This window comes from Periplaneta americana, chromosome 4, assembly GCF_040183065.1.
Source record: "Periplaneta americana isolate PAMFEO1 chromosome 4, P.americana_PAMFEO1_priV1, whole genome shotgun sequence".
In the NCBI taxonomy this organism is placed as follows: Eukaryota; Metazoa; Arthropoda; class Insecta; order Blattodea; family Blattidae; genus Periplaneta; species Periplaneta americana.
In genome coordinates this window covers 41,509,591-41,535,335 of record NC_091120.1, presented here as the reverse complement: position 1 = coordinate 41,535,335, position 25,745 = coordinate 41,509,591, and the positions used below count along the sequence as shown (strand labels likewise).

Here is a 25,745-nt window from a genome sequence, read left to right as displayed (position 1 = left end):
GTGTTAATGTCTTCAATTTTATTAAATAAAATAGCCTATGTGTATGAATTAATCAGCCTATATTATATATTTTGTATTCTTTAATTTCGGATTTTTTTTTCATAAATTGAGTAGTTTAATATCAAAGACGGACATATGTCGTCTCCATAATTTTGATCTAGAGGCACTTTTTTGTTTCACAGTGTTCTTTGTAGTATTTTAAAACAATTTATTTTATTTGTAGTGTTAGAGTTTGTATAGGCTATAGGTTCACCATAACTGAAAAAAGCATGGAAAAATATATAAGAAACCACATTATCTAAATTTCATCTGAAGGTCAGATGTCCGCCTTTGATATTAAGCGACTCAATTGTCCTATTATTTTTATCTATGTTAATATTATATTATGTAATTTCATTGTAGCTGTAATTTTACGTTTAGTTTCTATTTTATTTTATATTACATATAGTACTCCTTTTATAGTCTATTTAATAATATATCTGAACTGCGACCGAACACGAGCGCTGCTCATTCGGTCTACATATTTTATTAATATTGTTGTATCCTCTTTTTATATTGAGGTATGTTTTTATTTCTATTTCTATTGTTCCAATTAGATTCTGTAGTCTGATATATTATTATGTATTATAATTATGTTCTGTTCTGTTTATACATTGCAAATGTTATTGTGGGAACGTTTGAAGAAGATGGTCTAGGTGAAAATTTTCTAATAAACTGTGAACATTTAATAAACTGCAAACCTTTCATTATAAATTCATTCGAATTCTATTTTCTTATTTTATCTTGCAGTTCTCTTGCTATAGTGTCACATTTGCGAATAAATTTACTTTTTTATACAGCGTGACTCTTAAAATATTAACATTTATATGGGTAATGATTCACACTTACGTACTGTACACTATCTTCAAAATTTCTACAAGTGTTCAACATATGCAAGGCAACTTTCCCAGAGCTTAGATGAATATTTATTGCGAAATTTCTGAAATTACATCTGTTATTCTACCTAGAAGATTGTCAATATTAAGTGGTAGGTAGTTCTCTACATAGTTTTCCATCAGATGCAAATTGTCGCCTCCTCCATTTATGCCGCAATCTTTCGTCTTTGCTTTTAGCTGAATATGGCAGCCATTTTTACAATAGAGATGAAAACAAAGAAAGACAGTCTGTCAGCTTTCCCAATAATGGGACTGCCTCATTGGACAAAGCATAACAGACACACAAAGTGAAAACAAAAACAGACCACAAAAGAGAAATGTGGAGAACGAACAAAAAAAAAAAAAAAAAAAAAAAAAAAGGGAAATTAAGTACAGATAATGGCATACACATAACAGGCCTAAACATAGTAAACAAATAGATTAGACGTTCAAACAAAAGTTCTTCCTTCTTAGGAAACAAAGTACAGGTGGTATTTTAAAATGGCAAGTGATCATTTGATAGCAGTAAGGGAAACATCACGAATGAAGTCGTTGTTCAGCTGGAACTTCTTGTAGAAACTGACAAAGAGGCGAGGTATTGTGCCCATAGCGCCAACCATTAGCCCAACTACTTCAATGGAGGTGAGATGATATTTCTCCAAATAGAATGGAACTGTGGGTTCATAAATTCTGCACTTTTCTGCGTGGACTTCAGCGGGCTGTTGTTCCTGTGCCTCGAACCTGACTGTCGGATCGACAATGTAGGCGGATGTAGAGCCTTGTGGAATGGCAAGCATGTCATTTCGCCGAAAGGATCCCTCTTGAGAGATGCCATGGACTTGTAACCATGGAAATACCATGACCTACCTTATTTTGAAGAAATGAAAATTTCTGCCCCCAAGGTTCTGTGTATAATCACATCAAAATGAACTGAATCACTACTCATATAAGTGTCAATATTTTTTATAGACAAGGTGTATTTGTTTATGTAAAACACGATAACGGATTCCAGATCGCAGCAGATTAAAATTGATATGTAATAATTCTAGTATTCTAAAATATGAGATATGGAAAACATTAATATGAGCTTCATACAACTATTTTTAAAATCTTACAATTAAATTATATTCATATTTACTTAAAAATCTTACCTGTTTTATGAGGTGCAATTACATGGACTAATGCTGAATTAAAAAAAAAGAAACTCGTTTCGTTTATTTCTGCCCAGTAACAGAGGAACATCAATGAACAACATTACCATATTTAGGTATCTTGTTTGAGAGAAGCAACTATTTACTTTCAAATATTGCGAAAGACAGAAGTTGAAATCCGAACTTTATGAATATGAAATATGCATTACCGTTCTGCAGCTCTAGAAGCGTGCAGGAATTTTCGACCGAGACGCATCTGACGCAACCGTTGGGAATTTTTATAGGGTGATAAAATTCTCAGCATATCTTCACATAGGAGGGACGTAAAATTGTTGGACCCATACTGTTTATTTACAGACGTAAAGAATTCTGTCCCTGATAGGGACTCTAGGCAAAATACGCGACTATATCTCGCCAAAATTGAATTTTGATGCTGAATAACCTCTGCATTTGAAAGTCGTTATATAAAATACTACTACCAATACCATTACTACTACCACCACTTAAAAGATAAACTAAAACGTAATCATATAACAATTATTTATTGAAAAATTGAAAATAATTTTTGTAATTGAAATTCAACTGTTTAAATGAATACATTGCACACCGTCGTAGCTTGGACTCGCTTAAATATTCTTAGTGTTTGCATAGTGAGTCTGCAGCAATAAGTCTTCCATTAGCATCTCGTATACATAGCTCTAGGTATAGACTACTGGGTGTTCATTTCAAAGTGTGTCATGACGTCACTGTTGTGAGTCAGCGATTTGAAGCGAGTTTCAGCTTTTATGTCAGAGAAGTTGCCTATTATTCAAGGGGTTCAATCTGAACTTGAGAACGCGTACAGTATACAGTAACTTGAACGTCGTAGCAACAGATGGCGGTCTGTACAGTCTGTGTGCTACCATAACCTCTTTCGAACTGTTTTGCGCGGGCAAGTCGTACGTAAGGTATTTGTTATCATCGGTTGCGTACCGCAACATTCCACAACACAAATCAAATGTTCCGTGTCCATGCTGACCGTCCTAGTTAATGTCAACAAATACGTAAGTAATCGCCTTAACCCTATCGCCATATCCCGACAGTAAGAAAAAACTCACCTCAGTGCGTGTTTCCAAACAGTTCACATTCCTGCCACTATCGGCGTTACCGTACGTACAGGTACGTACTCTTCAGAATGAACGCCGTACTTGCTAGGCAACTTCTCTGGCACATGGGTAATACGCCTTTGGGGAAGTGTAGGAAGATTGAATTCTCTAGGCTCATCGGCTAGCCACATGACGGCATACGGCGATCCATGACACACTTTGAACTGAACACGCCATATGTTCCCACAGATAGCAGAATAGGGAGCAAAAGGGTTTCGTATTTAAAGTAACAATACATGGTTGAATTTATTTTCCTTTCAGGACAAAAATTGTATTATTTTCGGATGTAGGTTTGTTATTAAAAATGATTTTCTTTCCGACGTACTGTCTGACGAACTCTATCAAACAGAGTAAAATTTATTCTGTATCGTTGTATCGCAAAACAATGAATAACATAGAGAAATGGACAATTCTATCTGTTTTCTGTTTTCTTCTTTTCTGAATTGTATCCTCATTATCTTGAGGGGAAATAAGGGTCAGTAAACAACGTGAAAAGTAAAGCCATATTTATTATGCGTGTAACATGTCGTAGTAATCATCGAGATCGTATTATGGTACATATGTAAATTCTCCAACATACAATCATTGTCTCAATTATAGATACCCTAATACAAGATATGTTTTATCTGAAAAATAACTTTACAAAAGATACAGCCTAGTGCTCCTGCAAGTTGCCTTAATGGTACAATTATTTCATTCTACAACAAATCTAAATTCAAGTTCTGACACCAAGAAACTAGAGTTTAAATCCAACTATTGCTATAAGTCCACTTCTATTTTGCCTTTTCGTTCTTTTTAACTTTGAGTCTCTACAGCAATTTACAAGGAAGTGCTAAATCTTCAGGCACCTCTCCGTAAATCAAGGAACTGGCTGGAACAAGAGGCCAAATGGGAAGTACCGGAGACTAGGGGAAATTCCGTGTCCAGCGGATCAATCGGTATCAATTCCTGAAGGTTTGTTTCTAGTAGTCGTAGTAGTCGCGCGCCTTGACTGCTGCGTGAGCTGCGAAGTGAGCAGCTTTGGCGGCCACCACTTCGGGGGTGTCGCCTACCACGTGTTGTGCCACTGCCACGGGCGCCACGGCAACGTTGTGAACGACTGGAGCGTCAGGGCCTACTGGGATGTTGGTAGCTGCCACCCGGAAGCCGTAGGCGTCGTCGGCCACGTAGCTGGCGCTCTGAACGAGTCCGTTGCCGTCCACGTACGAGTATCCACCGCGGGTGATTCCATCGAGAGTTTTGGCCTCGACCTTGGCGGAGGGGCCACCAGAGTAGCCGTAGGCGTACTGGCCCAGCTCGTCCTGTGCGTGGTACTGGTGGCTGGTGGCGCCTGACACAACGCCTACGGCTGAGGGGACGGAGTAGGAAACGGCAGAGACTGGTACGTGGTGGCTGACGACAGGGACATGGTGCTCCACATTTGAGTATGAGACGACTGGCACGTTCTCAGAAGCTACAGAGTATGACACAGCGGCAGGAGCTGCGGCCACGTGGACAGATGGAGAGGCTGAAACGGTGGAGTAAGAGAATGCCTTGGAAGGCACAACGGCGTCGTGAACTGCATAAGATGTGACAGCGGGGGAGGCGACCACGGGGACAGAGGACACGACAGAGCTAACTGCAGGTACGACAGAGCTAACTGCAGGTACGACGGTGTCATGCACGACGTGGGACACGACAGGCGAAGCAGCAACTGTGGAGTAAGAGAAAGCCTTTGAAGGCACCTCATTGACAACACTGACGGCGGGAGCAGAGGCCACAACTGTGCTGACTGCAGGCGCGACATAGGTGCTGACTGCAGGAGCGACATAGGTGCTGACGGCGGGGGCGGATACGACGACAGACTCGCTCACATCGGGGGCGGCAGCGGCAGCATAGGCGGCTTGGTTGAAGGCAACAGCGTGGGCGGCCTTGGCGGCGGCGACTTCGGGGGTGTCGTGCACGTCGGCAGACACGTGTTTGGGCAGGTTGGTGGCGGCCACTTGGAAACCGTGAACGTCGTCGGCCACGTAGTTGGCACTCTGGACGACTCCGTGACTGTCAAGGTAGGAGTAGCCACCTCGAGTCACGCCGTCGAATGTTTTGGTCTCGGCTTTGGCGGAAGTTCCCGCCGAGTAGCCGTAGCTGTACTGACCCAGGGCGTCCTGGGAGTGATATTGGCTTGACACGGAAACGGGGCCTGCCACCACGGCGGCGGGGGCCGCGTAGGACACGGTGTGGAACCCGCTGGGCTTGGCGGCCGCCAAGGCGATGCAGCACAACACAATCTGCAACAATTAAAAGAGACGACTTCAAGTAACAGATATAGAGGTCGTACTTGACCGTTACAAAACAATCTGCAACAATGAAAAGAGACGATTTCAAACAACAGATATTTCTAGAAGTCGTACTTGCGCATTGGTACACATTAATTTAAACAATTAAAAGAGACGACTTCAAGCAACGATAAAGGAATCATACTTGACCAATGAAAAACAATCTAGAACAATGAAAAAAGACGATTTCAAGCAACAGATACACTTAGAAATCCTTTTTTTTTTATTTTCGTTTTAGTAGGTTATTTTACGACGCTTTAGCAACAGCTTAGGTTATTTAGCTTCTGAATAAGATGTGGTGAAATGACTCCGGGGTCCAGCACCGAAAGTTACCCAGCACTTGCTCATATTGGGTTGAGAGAAAATCCCGGAAAAAACCTCAACCAGGTAACTTGTCCCGACCGGGAATCGAACCCTGGCCACCTGGTTTCGCGGCCAGACACGCTAACCGTTACTCCACAGGTGTGGACCTTAGAAATCGTACTTGGACAGTATAACACAATGTACAACAAAGAAATATGCTTTCCACCTATTCGCCAATTATCCTTTCAGCAAACATACCTCTGTGGAATGATTGTGAAACATGATACACAATACTGTGAGAAATTGTGGAAAATGAATTAATAATAATAATAATAATAATAATAATAATAATAATAATAATAATAATAATAATAATAATAATAATAATAAGCCTCTTCGAAGCTTGAAATGTGCTATATGTTGCGTTTTTCTACATATATTACCTCTTTATCTGAACATGCGAGAACATTTGATGACAGCAAACAGAGAATCATCCAGACAGTCGTGGGTAGTGACTAATAAGAAGTTAGCAAAGCAGTGTATAGGCCTGCATAAGTCACGGAAAAGACAGCCTTCTCTTTACGAGGGATATGCATTTTCACTTACAGGAATCGAACCCGTCCGCTGGATTTGAAGCAAGATGTGCTCCCACATCAACCACAACGAAACGCTTGACGGTAATATATTAGAAATAAATATGGAAATTGGGGTCATTTATATGACGTTATACTTCATTATGTCATCGAAACTTTTGTAATTTACCTCTAGAATGAGGATATTGGAGCCGCAGTAGATCAGCTGCTACGGCAATAGACTGCGAACTGGAAATTCCCGGGTTCGCGCCGAGATGATGATAGAATTTTTCTAGTTGTAACTTCGGGTTCCGGGCTGCACTCAAATTGAGTACCGAATCTTACCGGAAGTAAAAAACCGGCCGAAGCTGATCATTTCACTCAAGTCGAGGTCAAGAAAGTACGTGAACTTTATCTCCACGTCACTCATACGCCGTACGACATCATGAACACTTTCAACAACAAGGATATTAAGTCATACTAAAGTTTTTCTCCATGTAAGATTTTGAATATCTAGTCAAGGTCGTTTTTGAAGTCACAAAAAAAATTGCAAGGGCTTGTAATTCAATCTGTCTTGTGCGGTTCCTCTTAACATGATCTGCGGATTAACACCTTCCGTAATTTATACGTGTAGTTCTCTTGAAGGAAGGGGAATGGCCTAACGTCAAGGTTGCGGCCGACAGTGCTGCTATTAACATTACAACAGGGAAGGATTTGAAATCATACAGAGATATTAATAAACTCAATAACAAAATATATAAATAAAACAGCAACATTTAACATTAGTATCCAGTGGCGGTAACTCTATATTTGATGAGTTAGTATGTCAATTAGATTAAAAATAAAATAGAATCATCATTATAATCATAATTAAGTATCAGAAAGATGACACATAATTTCTCGTTATATATGTATTACTAGTCTCATGTTGTGTTACCTAGGGTCACATTTTATTTCCTTCAACTGTCAATTAAAAGATATATATATATATATATATATATATATATATATATATGTATATTAAACCATTTACTACGCACACAAATGAGATAAAGTTTCATTTAGTAGAATGCACAGAAATTAAAGTTTTACGAAGCACCAACAAAATTAATAAAATTAACAACATTAACCTTAACCGACACAACAGCATGAATTAAAGTTAATAACAAACTCGTGAATGTTTCAATATGCAGTTTGGGGTTAGGCACGGAGATCCTCTATCGGCTACGCTTTTTAGCTTAGTCATAGATTTTATTTTAAAACAAATGGATATGAGGGGAAATGCATCTACTAGGCTGAAGCAGTGCATTGCATACGCAGACGATGTAATGATTACTGCAAGAACGAAGCAAGCCTTAGTAGAAACATTCACAAAAATGAAAAAAACAATCTGAAGCATTTGGTCTCGTAATAAATTAAAATAATGTGGTAACCAATGTGGTAACCAAAATCCCATTACAAATAACCTGAAATTAATGATATGCAGATTGCTCAAGTCAATAAATTTAAATATCTGGGAACAATATTAAATGACAATAACTCGATAGAAGATGAAATTAAAGAACGAATTACCAATGGTAACAGAGCCTATTTCGCCAACCAAAGCTTATTCAAAAGCAAACTAATAACAAAAGGAGACAAATTAAGATTATATTAGACCATAATAAGGCCAGTTGTCACCTACGCCTGTGAAACTTGGGTATTGAAAAAATCAATCATACAAAAAATGGTTAATTATTGAAAGGAGGATTTTAAGAAAAATCTTTGGACCCTCCAAGGACAGAGATGGCAACTAGAGAATAAAAACTAACAAAGAACTAAATGATTTAATACACAATCAAAATGTAATAAATTTCATCGGGGCTATGAGGTTAAGTTGGTTTGGCCATGTTAAAAGAATGGAAGTCCAGAAGCTAGTGAAAGGTATAAACCCCTGGGAACTAGAGCAGCGGGTAGACCGAAAAGTCGCTGGGAAGATGATATTGTGAATGATTTGAGGAAGCTAAGAATCAAGGATTGGATGATGGTCGTACAGAATAGAAGTTCCTGGAAAGAAATTGTTGAGAAGGCCAAGACATTCAATTTTGAAGTTGTAGTGCCTTGAGGAGAAGAAGAAGAAGAAGAAGAATGCACAGAAAAGGCGATAAGTACCTAGGTAAGGCCTTGAAAGAGAGCATATTTTATTTTATTTTTAAACTGTAAGCAAATAGATTAGTCCTACCTATGTATGAATATGTACAAATTAGACCTTGATTAAATATTCAAAATCTTACATGGAGGAAAAATTAGTATGAACAGCAATTATCTCATACGGATCCATTAATATGATACACCACACCCCAAATTTAATTTTGACATTGGCAATGAACGAGATGCAAATTTTCTTTCACCCCTCTCATTCAGGTACCGTGTTCTTTTACGTGCTATAAACTTAAATACAATGGTATTCTCAATATTAGGGTAGAGTAGCATAAATCGCACCACTTCCTAAATGGCACCACTGCCAGTTTAAAACAAATTACTGTAGTAGTGTGGCATCTAGTGGTATTGTTACAATCTACCATATGAACTTCCACATGTCACTTGCTTTCTGCCACTTCTTTGTGTCAGCAGCGTGGTTATAGTATATCTAATATAATCGCTCAGGTGGATGTATATTTAGCTAACATTTTGTATCTAAATAACGGATTTGTATGCAAAGGAATCCATAATCTTAAGATGTTATTCGTTTAAAGAGATATTAAAAAACATTTAACTTAGTAGGATTTTCGAACATGTGGTGATTATAGGCTAAAAACAAGGAAATAATAACTTATGGCGTAGTTTCTCAATTCGCACCATTTTGTAGGTGCCTAATTCGCACCGGTGCGATATGAGCAACTGTAGCAATTCTAACCGTACAAAAGAAGGTCCCAAAAATTTTAACTGAACGAGGAATGCATCAGGTGGATGCAATATCAAGTGGTGAGAAGGGCGTTAATACAAGTGTGTGTTGTACAAGCGCACCAGGTATTCTGTGCCACCTGTGATAATTTTTAAACGTCAAACAGTGCGTCCTTCATTATCAGCTGGTGCTCCTCCAGGATCGTTATTTGTTTGCTCTGAGTCAGGTTACATCAACGGTGAACTATTTGTCGAATAGCTCAATCATTTTATTTGCCACTCAAACCTGCCATAGAAAAAAGTGCTGCTTCTGTATGTCCACCTATACGAACCATTCCAAAAATTTAGAAGCTAGATTATCTCGGAAAAATGGTATGTTCCTGTTTCAGCTTCCTCGTCATAATACTCAGAGGCCCAGCCTTTAGATGTTTCTATCTTCAAACCATTTCATACAGCTATATCATGAAGCAGTTCTTAGGTGGCTTCGAGGTAATCATAGAGAAAAGGTGACGCAGTTTACAGTCTGACTGCCTGGTGAAGCACATGGCAAATGTGTAACAATAAAAAACGCATTCAGAAAGTTTAAATGTTACGTAATTTACGCTCTATTTTTTCAATTTCATTTGAAGATGCGTTACTCTCTTTCATTAATTACAATAAACTTGTAATTTGCATGTATTACATTATTCATTCAAATACTGTTCAATATGTTCAATATTAAAAGCTTTCCTTCATCCTGTTACCTGCAGATAAAGAGATGCGATTTAAGAAACCGCAGGTGCTATTTAGGAAACTAGTTGCCTAAATGGCACCACTGACATGTGTCTCGAAAATGTCATTTTAATTAAAAAATATTAAATCAAATTCAAGGATTCTTTTTTACATGAAAGGTAAATGTTATGGAACGTATCTCTTTAAAGGAATTCAGAAAATAAAAACTGTATTGTTCAATAAAAATTATAAATGCTAAAGTGGTGCGATATAGGCAACCTTACCCTACTTTCTTTCCGAAGGAAGTCAAGATAAGGATTTTACCACCCTATTAAATCCACTGTCCAAGGCGGAGTTTGAATCCAAGAACCTCCGATAGAACGTCTAACTTGATAACCGCTACACCACTAGATGGATCTTCTTTACCCCTTATCGCCTCAAGGACATTCACTAGACTGTTCGTTCTTAGCCCTTATTCCCTCAAGGAAATGTTGCCCTCTCTATTGGGACCACAGAACTCGGTACTGTACAACAGAGAGCAATTTTTTACGCATGCAAAAATGAAATTCAATTTCTCTGTTGATTTATTAGTTAGGGATAACTTAGCTGATGGTACTGTATAATTTACATACTAGATGCTTCTGCATTACTTAGCATACTGGTTTGACATTGGCATTGCTTGAACACAGGATGCATGTATTGTAATAGTCAATGAACTGTACGGATCTAAGCCGTTATTATGTAACTGCGTATTAAAGTCAATTGCTGCCTTGTGTAGGACATTCAATATATTACAATAAACAACCGAGTTATTAGAATTTCAAAATAAGGAGTCACATAACACACATCCTCTATTGCATGATATTAAAAAAGTAAAGGGAAAACTAATTACGAGTAACAACCTAACATTCAGGTGTGCTGTTTTTGTAGAACTATACATCCGCTCATAAGTCAATTTTAATGGGGAAATGGATAAGAGACAAAATTAAAAGTTGCGTGAAAACGCGTGCTTGTAAGCAAATTTGGGGCTGAGAAAAATTGAATATGTGATCTCCAAGCCTGTTGGTCACTTGTCTCACTTCGAGTTTCACCGTTCCACTGAAGGAAATTTAGATAATTTTTAAGGGGAAAGTCGAAAATCGGCGTAACTTAATGGCTACTATAAGAGAGGGGAGAAACATGACAGAACAGCATGAGGGCAGGATCGCTGAAGATGTTAAAGCCTGCACATCGAGCGAGACGAGTGGGACGCCGCAATCCTTGCAAGAGAAATGATCCGAGCCCTTACAATGTGCGAGTGACACTCTAATAAACTCGCTCCAAGTATCGAAGGCATTAACTTAAACGAAAGATTCAAAAGACTTTAATTTGGAAAAATGCAGAAACTTGTGTGGGGAAAGATACAGGTCCGTGACCCATTTCGTTTAGGATTCATCCCGACATTTGTCTTAGTATCCCAGGAAAACCGCGGAAAATCACAGGCAGAATGAGTTGTTCCAATTTACGATAGCAGCTAATTGGCTCTGAGGTGACTATTAAAATATATTTTCAAGGGAAAAATTGATCCGGACCAGGTATCGATACCGGGAACTCCGGCTGAACGCACCAGCGCTCTACCGACTGAGCTCCCCAGGAACTTTACCCGATACAGTTCCATTCTTCCCTTTATATCCTTACACCTCGAGTAGGCTGACATTAACCTACATCGAGTGCACACAAACTCTGTGTGACTTGCAATTGTGATTTTCTGTTAACCTATCTACAGTGACATAAATATTATGGAAATCTAGCTTTCAGGTAAAGCTCTCTGTGAAGCAGTAGGTACTGTCGGTAGGTTAACAGAACACCACAATTTCCAGTCACACATAGTTTGTGTGCACTCGATGTGGGTTTCTGGCATCTCGTCAGCCCACTCGAGGTGTGTGGATATAAAGAGAAGAACTGAGACGGTGTCGGGTGAAGTTCCTGGGAAGCTCAATCGGTAGAGCGCTGGTGCGTTTAGCCGAGGTCCCGGAATCGATACCCGGCCCCGGAACAATTTTTCCCTTGAAATTATTCAAGTCTGCTTCACAGGGAGCTTTACCTTGAAGCTAGATTTGCATATTAAAATATAGCCCGATCGACCCTGAAGGAATTATGTTAGGAAAGGCGAATGTTATTATTTTAATAGCCCGACTTGAATTTCACCACGTAACAGGATATTTGGGTGTTTCAGCAGATGATGAGCTAGAGATGGGTCTTGTTCCCGAGCCTCGCTCAGGCAATAGATGCTTGCCACTTCTCAGGTCCTCCCGATGCTTGTTCCGGGTCGCCAGATACCGAGTTCAGCTCCGTTAGCTCAATTAGGATGAGGGAAGGAACGAGAGTAGGAAATTGGGGGGGGGGACGCACAAGTCCCTGATTGCGTTGTAGATTGAATTTATGTACGCCAGTTTATGCCTCCTCAGACTATCACTTATTTCCGAAACAAAAAACATTGAAAGGAAAGAATTAATTTCTAATAGCATGAATCAGTAACAGGTACTGTGAAAAGTGGTTTGCAGATCAAAGCAATTTTTATAGGCTTAGGAATTCTTTATGACTGTTGTATAAAGTGCATAAAGTTGAAAGGCAATTATGTTGAGATACTATTCGTAACGTTCACCATGCCAGATTAAAAACTTATCAATACCACCTGGTAAATCAGTTATTTCTAAATCAGAAAAGTGGACTTACAATAGTAACTGTTGATTTGTTAACTGACTGAGTAGTTTTTTGATACGCTGATTGCTTAGTTAAATTCTTAATTGGTCGACTAATAATAATTAACAAAACCCTTGATGGTTGATTGACTTATTGGTTCATTGGTCGATCAGCCGACCTATCGGGTTATCGATGGTTTGATAGACTAAATGATTGATTGGTTGATAGTTTAATTGATTAATTTTTTGTTCGACTTATTGATTAATTGATTGATTGACTGATTGATTGATTGGATGCTTGGTTGGTTAGTTGATAGACTGAATGAATGATTGATTGATTGATTGATTGATTAGTCGATCGATTGGCTAGTTGATTTATTAATGTATTGATTGAGAAATAAATAATGATCGGTCATTCTCTCTAATCGGAGTGTGATTAAAACTTAATTAAAGTAATTTATTTAACTAGCTAGCCAGCTAGTGAGTACAAATTAAAATTATATAACAAAAACGTTTCTAGCCGCTACCGCAAGAGTCAGGCTTGTGTACGGTGTGGTCAATAAATAAATAAATCAACACAATCAAGCCACAAAGGCTTCTTACACATTCCTACCCTCCCAATCTCCAGATCCGTGATAAACCACACAATTTACCTTACAACATAAAAATATTTACCTGCTGACAATGAGACATGTCTCTCAAAGAGTTAACTACCAGTCTCTAGAATTTCTCAGCAGGATATGTTTTGGCAAGCTGTATATATACTCAACGAGAAGAGTAATCGTGTAACCTCTAATTGTTTCCTGAATGGGTCATACCTGGTAATTATAAAATTGCATTAATTGCATAAATTTGGTGTCACATTGGTTGGACACCTTGTGAATCACTCTTGCCTGAACGATTATGAATAACTTAGATATACGAGTTATCTGCTACAAGAAGAACGCCTGCATTCTTACGTGTATACTATATGCAGAACACAGCTGTAGGAGAAGTTGCCGCATATAACAGGCGAACAAAAAGCATTTCCCTACGTTACGGAAAGAAATACGAATAGGTTGTCGCATTCACATAGTAATGTAGAAGCTGAAGGATCGCAATACAAGCCATTAAGGCGCATGGAAGGCTCGGAGGAAAACGTACCATGTATTTTGACTTCGGCTTCAGAATGTGGTGATGTTAACACAGTGAGTTATGTAGTGGAAATGACGCATATTAACGCGTAAGAGTATACTATTGTGCTCATTTTTTAAGGATAAAAGTTAATAATTATTAAATGCTACGTATGTGAAAATAAAATTAAGCTCCTTTTATTTTCATACACTCAAATTCAGTAAAACAATTTATATTGATCTGAATCGTAATCAACACTATGGAGTCACTTCAGATGACTTTATGCTACTTTAACAATAATTAAAGTATTTGCACTAAGTGAAAAAATAGCGAGATAAGGAGGTACACTTGAATTGGTTCTGTATGTAAATGTCTGAGTGCAATATTTTGTAATGGTTGACATGCATTTATGACTCGAGGAAATCCGTTTTGATAACAAGTTTGTAATTATCGTATAAACAATTATTTTATAATGCATATTTCAGTAACAAGTACATGTATGTATGTATGTATGTATGTATGTATGTATGTATGTATGTATGTATGTATGTATGTATGTATGTATGTATGTATGCATGTATGTATGTAGGTATGTAGTCGCCCTGGGCGGAACAGGTGGTGCCCGAGGTTGTGGGTTCGATCCCGGCCCAAGTCGATGGCATTTAAGTGTACTTAAATGCGACAGGCTAATGTCACTAGATTTAGTGGAATGTAAAAAAACTCCTGCGGGACCAAATTCTGGCACACCGGCGACGCTGATATAACCTCGGCAGTTGCGAACGTCGTTAAATGAAACAATTTTTTATGTATGTATGTATGTATGTATGTATGTATGTATGTATGTATGTATGTATGTATGTATGTATGTATGTATGTATGTATGTATGTATGTATGTATGTATGTATATATGTATGTATGAATGTATGTATGTATGTATGTATGTATGTATGCATGTATGTATGTATGCATGCATGCATGTATGTATGTATGCATGCCTGCATGTATGTATGTATGTATGTATGTATGTATGTATGTATGTATGTATGTATGTACGTACGTACGAGGCGCGTCCATAAAGTAACTTTCCCACTCGCCCCACAGCTAGCAAACCATATGTTGCGCATAGCGACTGCGTGTACGTGATACAGTAATGTCCTGGCATGGCGCATGGGCTAGAGCAACTTCCCGAGTGCTCTCAGTAGCTTCGTTGCATTGGTTGAAGATGGACGTTCCTATTCCAGCTCCCGCCGCGTGAAGTGCGGTCAGAGATAAAGTTTATGAATGCACAGGGCATAGCGCCGATTGAAATTGATCGTCAGCTGTGCCAGGTCTATGGGCAAGCAGATGGTGCGTTGCTGCTGTAGACAGTTTTCAGCAGGACGCCAAAATGTGCATGCATGACGAGGAGCGCAGTGGGAAGCCAACCATCATCACAGACGACCTTGTGGAGCAACGCACCATCTGCTTGCTCATGATGTTAGGCCCAGGTGACAGCTCGTATGTATGTATGTATGTTACATATGTACTCTGATGATTATAAAATATTATTTGAATTTACAACAGGCACAGAAGTTGCGAATTTAGGAAACAGTGCTTGCTAACTTCGCCAGTCGCATTCCCCTGTTCTTCTGTTTCTGCACGAGAATAAGTACCTTATTTTTTTTTTACGAAATTTTTATTTCAGAAGCTCTTTAGTATCAATATTGCAACGCAATTATTTATACTTTTGAAATATGACTTAATCATCAATTTAATAGTACATTATGCAACGAGCCCATAATGATAGTAATTAAGAAGCGAGTATGGATGTTTATGAAACGAGCGCAAGCGAGTTTCATAATTTTCATACGAGCTTCTTAATTACCATTATAGGCGAGTTTCATACGACTTTTTATGCTCGACCATATTTATAACTTGAAATTACCGGTATTCAGATGTATACATGTTATTTGTATCTGACAAGATCGGAAGTGACCTTGTTCTAGGTCGTGAATTGTGAGATGTGCGCAGACGCGAAAGTATTGATTTTTTCCGAGGAACAATAATGTCATTGACCTTGATGTAATCCCGTTAAACTTGATAATATTATAATATTATAACCTTGATTATTGAATTCGACAGATGACAAATTGAATTTATTTGAATATTATTTACAATTAACGCTAATTATTATAGTAACAGAACATAACCTTCTGCGACAGTATTGGATTTCCAGCCTCCGTGACTTTTCGCTAATTCTCTTTCGATTGCATATCCGAGAATAATCGATACTTGCGGTTTTATAACGGTACAAAGCTGACTTGTCATTGGCTGAACACATGTAAGTTGAGTTATCATTGGCTGAATACCTGTACTTTAATGGGTAGGTGTACTTTAATGACATGCATTAAAGGACTACTACTAGGTGTATAATTACTACATTTCGGCATGGTCGAGCATAAAAATAAATTTGCTCAAGGTGGCGAACTTAGGGAGGCTTACCTTATTTGATGTACTGATTCACTTCTCCAAGGACATTCCCAGGAGTGTGTTTTTACAGCGACCAAGTGCCGTCACTGAGAGCAGTATGTTAGTTCCAGAAATGTCCGTCGGCACAGATATACCAAATGAGTATTAGCTCATATTTTAAACCTTGAAGCTGCTGTTGTTATAAATTTAACATACGAGTAGTTGCAGTCTTATTTTCTCATTATATGATGCATGAACAAAATTATTGCCTCAATAAAAATATAATTATTTTCTCAGTATATGAAGTACATAGAAAGACAATTCTCCCAGGCTGGTTGACTAAGTGCTAAAACACTACACTGACATTCTGGAGGTACCGTCTTCAAATCCGGACAATCCGGTCGTAGATTTAGCGGTTAATTTGATCATAAAAATAGTTATTAAAAAGCAGGAAATACTGGATTGGTCTCCCCTGTCCATTACGAAGACACAGGTACTGAGTATCAAGACCTGAATCCACAATTGTACAGGGTAGAAATGTTTGTAGACTAGACTACTCAGGTATGACCACTGTTTGACAATAATTATACGAATAGGGTTCGTGAGTTGTAACACCTGGAACATGCCGGTAGATGGCAAGACATCGGAAGTACACATGTTTACGGACTGACCGGTATGTGGCAGGAAGCGGATGTATAAAAAATGAATCGTGGATTGCAGAAACAGCATATGTCACTATGTATGGCGTATTGACATGTGCTGTTTCTGCAATCACCGATTCAAATGTACTACTGTGCAGCAAATGGATAGTCACGTTACAACCTCACAGTGAAAGTGACTATAAATAAACCTAAAAGTAATCGCTTGTTTTTATATACAAGGTATAAACGTAGCCTAGTATATACAGTCACGAAGCTCAATACGTAGTAAATATGCATCCACAGATAGTTGCTAATCACTAGGATCGCTAATATCGCCTCATTACAGATAATGCGAAATAGTACCGGCACAGTCTATTGTTCCTAGCACTCTCACAACTCAAGCTTCGTGACTGTATATACTAGACTGTGGTATAAAGAACATTATTTCCAATTAAAGGCATTATAAAGGTAATTCTTTATTATCAGCCACTCCAGTTGTCACGGATGTTACATTTTTACTATTTTCAAACTCTTTATTTAGTATCTTATGAAAATGACTAGTGGCGAACTTTGGAGACCTGGCAGACTTAGAGGTACCTTACTTACTTACTGGATTTTAAGGAACCCGGAGGTTCATTGCCGCCCTCACATAAGCCCGCCATCGGTACCTATCCTGAGCAAGATTAATCCATTCTCTATCATCATATCCCACCTCCCTCAAATCCATTTTAATATTATCTTCCCATCTACGTCTCAGCCTCCCTAAAGGTCTTTTTTCCTCCGGCCTCCAAACGAACACTCTATATGCATTTCTGGATTCGTCCATACGTGCTACATGCCCTGCCCATCTCAAATGTCTGGATTTAATGTTCCTAATTATGTCAGGTGAAGAATACAATGCGTGCAGTTGTGTAACTTTCTCCATGCTCCTGTAACTTCATCCCTCTTAGCAACTTCGAGATACCTATGTTAATAATTAATACTGAGCGTTTGTGTAGAAGCTGTTAGTACGTACATAAAATATTGTTCCCTGTAATTTTACGAGACAAATGAAAACGAGTGACATTACTAAATGAATACGAAGTATTACAATTAATTAATCGTTTTAAATAGAACTGATGACTATTACAACCACTTATTACGGAGCTATTTGCTAATTGAGATGGAGATATGAATCTTGTGTCCATTTACGACAGGAGTTGCCGCCCCGAAGGCGAAGACAATCTAATTAGCAGACTGCCTTCGGGCAACAAGCCATCCTCACCTCGAACAGGTCTGCACAGAGGAGAGCTGTTTGTTGTTGTAAAATTGCTCTGTTATATAATGGCAAAACTGAACTACATTGCGACTGGAACACTTATGGCAACCTTGAATCCCCTCTTGCACCTTTCCGCGCCCATATCATCACCGATATGGTCCGGAGGGCTATACAGGTGACCTTGGCGGGCGTCATATCCCTGTCCACTTATAAACCACTGATCTGGCACGATAATGCTGCTAGTCCAAGGTTCGTAATTTGTTAAGAGAGGTAACACAATGACGACTCTATAATGTAGGTGGAACTTGTTTCCCGGCGAGCACGTAAAAAGAAGCAGATCGTAGAAAAAGTAATTCTGATTCTAATCTAATTAGTTGTCTGCGTAAGGAAACCTGTGCTGCCTTAAATTAGATTACTAAAAATCAAAGATATGACAGGGTTTTGGAGTATACTGATTTATGTTTAATAATACACGGATGTGTATTATTTGACGTTTGAGATGGGCAGGACATGTAGCACGCATGGGCGATTCCAGAAATGCATATAGAGTGTTAGTTGGGAGGCCGGAGGGAAAAAGACCTTTGGGGAGGCCGAGACGTAGGTGGGAAGATAATATTAAAATGGATTTGAGGGAGATGGGATATGATGGTAGAGACTGGATTAATCTTGCACAGGATAGGGACCAATGACGGGCTTATGTGAGGGCGGCAATGAACCTCCGGGTTCCTTAAAAGCCAGTAAGTAAGTAAATGCACGGATGTACAACGTGCTAACTATACATGGCATTAAAAAAAGTTATAATATTTTGAAAGTAAGTAGTATTCATAAAAACAAAAAAACAAAAATAATTGTAATGTAATAAGCATGAGTCCTAAAATTAAAATTAATACAGTCTGATCCGTTTGGGTATAGATAATATTAATATATTATTATAAAGCTATTATGATAGTAGGAAAAATTTCTTGCTGATTATATTATGATTGAAAAAAGATGGGAGTTTCTATATATGACAATCAACAATGCATAATCTAAAAGGACAAATGAAAATCGTAGATGATTAAAATGGCTACTACAAATCAACAGCGGGCACAATGTGTTATTTGGTATGCTAAATTTGAGAGTGTTAAAAGAGTTCAAAGGGAATTTCGACGTGAGTATGGTGTGTATAATGTACCTAAATACGAGTCCATAATGTTGTGGTATCCAACATTTGTAGAAACAGTTTCAGTGTCAAAAAACATGCAGGAGGTCGCAGGCGAAACCCAGTACGAGAAGCAACTATCTCTTGGCTTGGCCTCCAAACTCCCCAGATCTAACCCCTTCTGACTTCTTCGTGTGGGGTTTTGTTAAAGACATTGTCTATTCACAGAAACCCAGGAACATTGATGATCTGAGAGTACAAATTACTCAAGCTTTTCAACACACCTTTTATGTTACAACGGACATGGGCTAAATTGCATCACCGTTATGAGTTGTGCATGGTGCGCAACGGGGGTCATGTTGAGCTCAGTGTTGTATGCGCAAAGTTTCAACAAATAAAGTTCAGTAGTAAATGTTTTATGGTGTTTTTGTTTTATCCATACCCAAACGGATCACGCTGTATTTTAGAAGAAACAAGGATTGTGAAATTGATATTGTAAAAGCAGCATATCTTCTAATGTTAGCTAAGAAAAAAGGATATAATACTGATTTAGAGAGAAGATTGTATTCATGAAAACGAGAAATTCTCATAAATAGTTTAATAAATATGGGCCCTAAAATTAATATCTTCTAATGTGAGTTAAAGGAAAAGAGTCTAACATTTTGAGAGGAGTTTGTATTTATGAAAACAAGGAAAACATCTAATAAACATAGATCTTAAAATTAATATCTTTGAAGAAACAAGGACTGTGAAATTAGTCTTGTAACAACAACATATCTTCTAATTTATGAGTTAAGAAAAAGGCTCTAATATTTTGAAAGGAGATAATATTCATGAAAACAAGAAGAAATGTCTAATAAACATGGGTCCTAAAATAAATATTCATCGTAGAAAAAAATAGTTTTCACAAGTAGTGTAAATTAAAAAAAGTTAAAAATATGTTAATAAACCCGAATTTCGCGGGGGACCAGTATATAAAGATTTTCAGCACATAAAAGAGTCTATTCTTGAGTCCGATATCTACAAGGCTTAAGATATTACGTAAGATCTGAAATAAAAAATACAAGAGACATAACACATATAGGCCTACGTGTTAAAACTGGATCAAACTAAAATGAAATAGATGGAACTATCTAACATGTATGAATGAAGACGGGACTATTGATATGTCATCACAGTCTAGTATATACAGTCACGAAGCTCAATACGTAGTAAATATGCATACATAGATAGTTGCTAACCACTAGGATCGCTAACATCGCCTCATTACAGACAATGTGAAATAGTACTGGCACAGTCAATTGTTCCTAGCACCCTCACAACTCAAGCTTCGTGACTGTATATACTAGACTGTGATATCATTCTACACGAAGTAGATTGAGAGAATCATAAAAATGGAACAAATATCATCACTTATTTGTCGTAAAAAATAATAAATTGTTTCTATTGTAAGAGTATGTTTGTTAAAATGCGAATTTGGACGGACTCCATAGAATAATCTGTTATGCAAGATTTTAATAGGTCGTATTCAAAATAAGATTAATTGAAATGAATATTCACCAATCATTTTCTATCGCTGGTTGTGTTTTGTAAGTAATCTATATGCCAATAGGAGAACGCTATTCTTATGCAGTCAGTTGTTTTACTATAAATTATGGCTGCTTAAAAGTTAATTAAGATTGATCTTTATAAAACCTATAATATAATAGATGAGACATAAGTTGCATATTAATTAAGAGACGTGATTTATTGCCTTAAATTAAGAAATACATGTTACTTTTTATTCTAACGCCTTACTTGGAATGTCTTAAGCACTAAATCTTACAGTGTCGCTATAGAAACCTGATCTTCATGTGACAGTGTGAGGTACTAGCGCTGCTGAATTTTAATGCGGTGAATGTGTTTTAACACGAACTGGATAGTTGCTTTTTATGGCTTGACTTGACGCTGAAAAATGCTGACCTTTAGTCCTTTAATGGGAATAATATAATAACAAAGAATTATCAGACAATAGATACATTTTTTCTTACGCAAATGTACCAAACTGAAAAGTAATTTTAGTAAAAGCACTTGAACACCAATCCTCATTAATAAATATAAGAACCACCAATGAAAGTGATACAAAATAAATCTTTAACCCGCTATCAAACCCAGATAATAATATAGTCTTACTCAGATTATATCATCATCATCATGTTCTTCACGTGTTAGACCCTAATTGATTCGTTACGGTTTCATGCCAGCGTTTTCGTGGTCTTCCCAAATTTCTCCTTACTCAGATTACAAAATGACCAAAAAATTTAAAAAGTAAAAAATCCTTAAAATTAATAATTATTTCCTATATAATGAAAATTTTTAATGTTAACTTAAAGCTGTATTCAACAATTAATTACTGGAATACAAAGTATATCACAACCAACCATACTTGCTTCAGTAAAGCCTTTGTCCCCATTTTATCTGAAGATGAAAGCCGATCCAACCTTCGATTCATAATGATCTCCGTATTTCAGCAGTAATGGAGAAATATCAAGCGAAAACTTTCTCTTATGAAATCGTTTTAAATATTTAACAGTAATATTTAAGGAGAGAGGATGGTTTTTTTGGTGAAAAATGAGTGAATTAAAAAAAAAATCTTTAAAATACTCTGTGATATGTGTGGAATGCATAGCATAACATTTCGTGGGTATTTGTGCCCTTATCGGATGTTGAGTCGCCATTTTTAAACTTCCTGCGTTATGGATTTTTAAATCACTCGCCCACTTTTATTGTTGTTTCCGGTAAATTAAATTTTCAAATTTTTCTTCTTTAAAATACTCTTTGATATGTGTGGAATGCATTGCATAACATTTTGTGGGTATTTGTACCCTTATCGGATGTTTAGACGTCATTTTTAAACTTCCTGCGCTATGGATTTTTAAATCACACGCCCGCTTTTATCGGTTTCCAGTAACTTCATTTTTTTGCTACATTGCCAGACAAAAATGGATATAATTTCTGAACTATTAAAGATACATGCATGAAATTTAGAACACACATTCTTTAGACTATTAGGAAACTTTTCTCTTTAACAGAAGTTTGTTAATTGATTTCATTTTAAAAATACGTCCGTTTGTTTGCAAGAAAGGAAATCAGAAAATTGTTATTAAATTTTAATTGTTTATTTTACAAACGTAGGGACTAATATCAAAATTCTGTTACAGACAGTTTGTAGAACATGCTTTTGCAAGTACACTGCAAAAAACTGTTTGAACCTATCTTTAAAACGGTTTAGATATATCGATTTTAGCACAATCCTGCATTGAGTATATTTTTTTCAAATTTAGGCCCCCAAATAATTTTGTTTTCAAAATATTTTTATTTGGTTGAGTTGCCACAGCTATGAGCTCTCTATATACAAAAATTAATATTTTACACCAAATAGGAAAAAAGTTAAAAAAAAACCATCCTCTCTCCTTCAACACTCCTATAGCTGAAGAAAACATTTGACAAAAATGAAACCGTGGACACACATTCAGCTCCCGTTAGAGGATGGTGAATCTCCCTGTCCGCCGGGAACTGAACTCGTGACCATTGACATGCTACCACCTGAGCCACAGTCACTAAAGCTATTTACACCTAAGCTTGTATAAAATTATGTACTTTTAATTTAGCATTCAAAAATAGTAAGTAGTTACAACGAAAATCTTTTGGTTTCTTCCAAGGTCGGGGACAGACCGACAAATCCCCTTTGTGTTCTAGCTAGAAGTCACTTATTTTCTTGAGTCACGACACTGAAAGATGGAACTTGGTACTCACCAGAGGACTCATGATGCTGTCTTGAGGTGAGGAAGCTACAGAGTTCCGTAGGACACGTTTTACCTCTCTTATATACCTCAACACGCGGACCCGGGCGGCGTGGTCGGATGTTGCATGGACAGGTCTTCCGATGTTGAGAGTCGTCTCTCCAAACCGGAGCTCTTCATGCATGAATCACGTATCTCCAGCACCGGCAGCGATCCTGGTACAACAACGAATCAAAGCGATTCCTTTGTACGAGCTCGTTTTCCATGTTGTGGAATACGTAATTCCAGCAGCTACTGCTTATAAATTTATGTAAAATTGCTCACTGAAGTCTATTAAATTCGAGTAATAATGTATAATAATAGCAGTTCTTATCCTAGGAGCTGCAGCCATTGAATTAACGGACACAAAGGAAAGGTCAGTTTTTTATTCATGCATTAGCGATTATTAATGTTACAACATCGCTTACCGAGCAGCAAATTAATGAATAACTGAGTTGCTTGGTTTTTCCTCCTAGCACATGTCGAGATGTCGGTGACGAATAGTTGAAGCCGGTTGCTGCAGCAAACAAGACCTTCGATATCATTACTGTAATAACGTGAATGTAGTCCGATTAATATGTCAGATTCCTTTGTTTACACTGATACTATCCTTCACGTGGATGTATGAGAGTGGTTTACAAATGTAATAGCATATAAAGACTTGTTACAGGGTATTCCCTGAACACTGGTCACATTTCGTTCTCTATAGCAGTGGTAATTTAAAAGGAGTCCACGGAACGAAGCTTTGCTTTGAATGGCATTTCAACTTAATTTTATCACGTTCTCTGATTTTTATCAGCTTGCTGAAATATTTTTTGTTTGTCTCAGAATTTTGAATGAAGATATATTTAGTATTTATTATTTAGTACTTATTTATTTAACCTGGTAGAGATAAGGCCGTCAGGCCTTCTCTGCCCCTCTACCAGGGGATTAGAAATATAATATGAACAATAAAATTACAATTAACATTAAATTTACAATTACAATTACAATAAAAATTAAAGTACGACAAGATTACCTGATTAATGAAAGCTAGACATTTTATCATAGAAGTTAAGAACAAAGAATATTTTTGTATTTACTGAATTACAAATTAAACCTACAATAACAAAAATCTATAGTAATGAAATTACCGGATATTGAAATATTTTGTGATAGATTAAGAGAACTATTTACAAGAAACCATGTCTGAACGAGTCTCAATTACTGGCCAAGTGCCTAGTAAGTTTGCGTTTGAATTCAATCCCTGATGCTAGCAGGTAACGAATTCCAGATTCTTGGCAGGGCTATTGTGAAAGAGGATGAGTATGAGGAGGTGCGATCGGATGGTATTGTTAGTATTGTTTCATGGCGAGAGCGTGTGTTCAGATTGTGGTGGGAAGAAAGGTAAGTGAAGCGAGACGACAGGTACGAAGGAATAGAAGAGTTCAAGATTTCGAAGAGAAAGAGAAGTGAATGTAAATTTCTTTTCTTATCTAGTTTAAGCCAACTTATTGTTTCCAGGGATGGGGTAATATGATCATATTTACGAACATTGCTTACAAAACGTACACACAAGTTATGAGCACGTTGAAGTTTCGTTTTGTTGTCGCTGGAAAGGTCAGTCAGTAAAATGTCAGCATAGTCAAAATAGGGAAATACAAGCGTCTGCACAAGGGACTTTTTTAAGCAAGAGGGAAGATGAACATTTATACTGTATGTCATTGCACCAGTCACCACCACGTAACCGGGCAGACAACATCGTCTCTTCCCACTACTTCAAAAATCTCGTAAGTGGTTTATCGTTACATCATCTTTTTGATACGCATAGGTTCCTTTATTAAAACTTTTCTTATTGATTTTTGCAGATTTTACTACACGCTGCCATTTCATACCTCGTCGTGATGACTGATGCAGATAATATTTTTATTTTTTTACTCTTTTAACTGTCTTTGTTACATTTTATAAGCTGCACATATGTTTTACAGACTTTTATCTCAAGGCATACTTTTTACTATCTTCATTTCTAGACCAGGCCTGCACAAACAGCGCTCAACGAGCCCGCGCGCTCCTTCGGAGCGGGAGAGCGGTGTTTACCGCTCGCCGAAACGGAGAGGAAGATACGTCAGAATGACATAGACTTGCTAGAGGTAGAGAAGAGGGAAACGACCACTCAGTTATTTAGTGGAGTGCAGTGTGTAGGCCTATTCTCAGTAACTGTTTCACGTTGCTTACCTACTGCTACAGTACAGTATGGAGGAATCTAAAAGACGGAACATGACATTTAACATTTAAAGATTTACAGCTCGAACTTATTGATCTTCAATGTGACCTAAGGGCTAAAGTGAGTTTGAATAATACTACTAGCCTGGTTGAGTTTTACAAGACTAAACATTAGCAATAATATCTACGACTACACAGGCTGGCTGTGAAAATGATTGCTATGTTTGGATCAACATTTATATTTGTGAGCAACTGTTTTCTATAATCAACTTTAATAAAGGCAGACATCGAACATCTGTAACTGATGTTTCATTACGATCAGTAGGCTACTGTTCCTTTCAGCAGCCAACAGCATAAAACCTCGTTTTGATGTACTGATAAATAAAAATATAACAAAATGATATTGTACATTTAAGTAGCTATAGAATTTCTATTACTTCTGTAA

General features: G+C 37.5%; 1 protein-coding gene across 1 annotated transcript in view; it reads right to left on the bottom strand.

The window, feature by feature from the left end:
* Positions 1–3,699: 3,699 nt before the first annotated feature.
* The window catches only part of LOC138698905 (ice-structuring glycoprotein-like), a 40,063-nt gene continuing 18,017 nt past the window's right edge, over positions 3,700–25,745 (bottom strand). Inside the window, exons 3-4 of the mRNA XM_069825103.1 lie at positions 23,073–23,248; positions 3,700–5,477 (exon numbers count right to left, since the gene is read on the bottom strand). Of these exons, the coding sequence (XP_069681204.1) occupies positions 4,173–5,477; positions 23,073–23,248 (1,481 nt within the window). The 3' untranslated portion in view covers positions 3,700–4,172. The remainder of the gene's footprint in view (positions 5,478–23,072; positions 23,249–25,745) is intronic.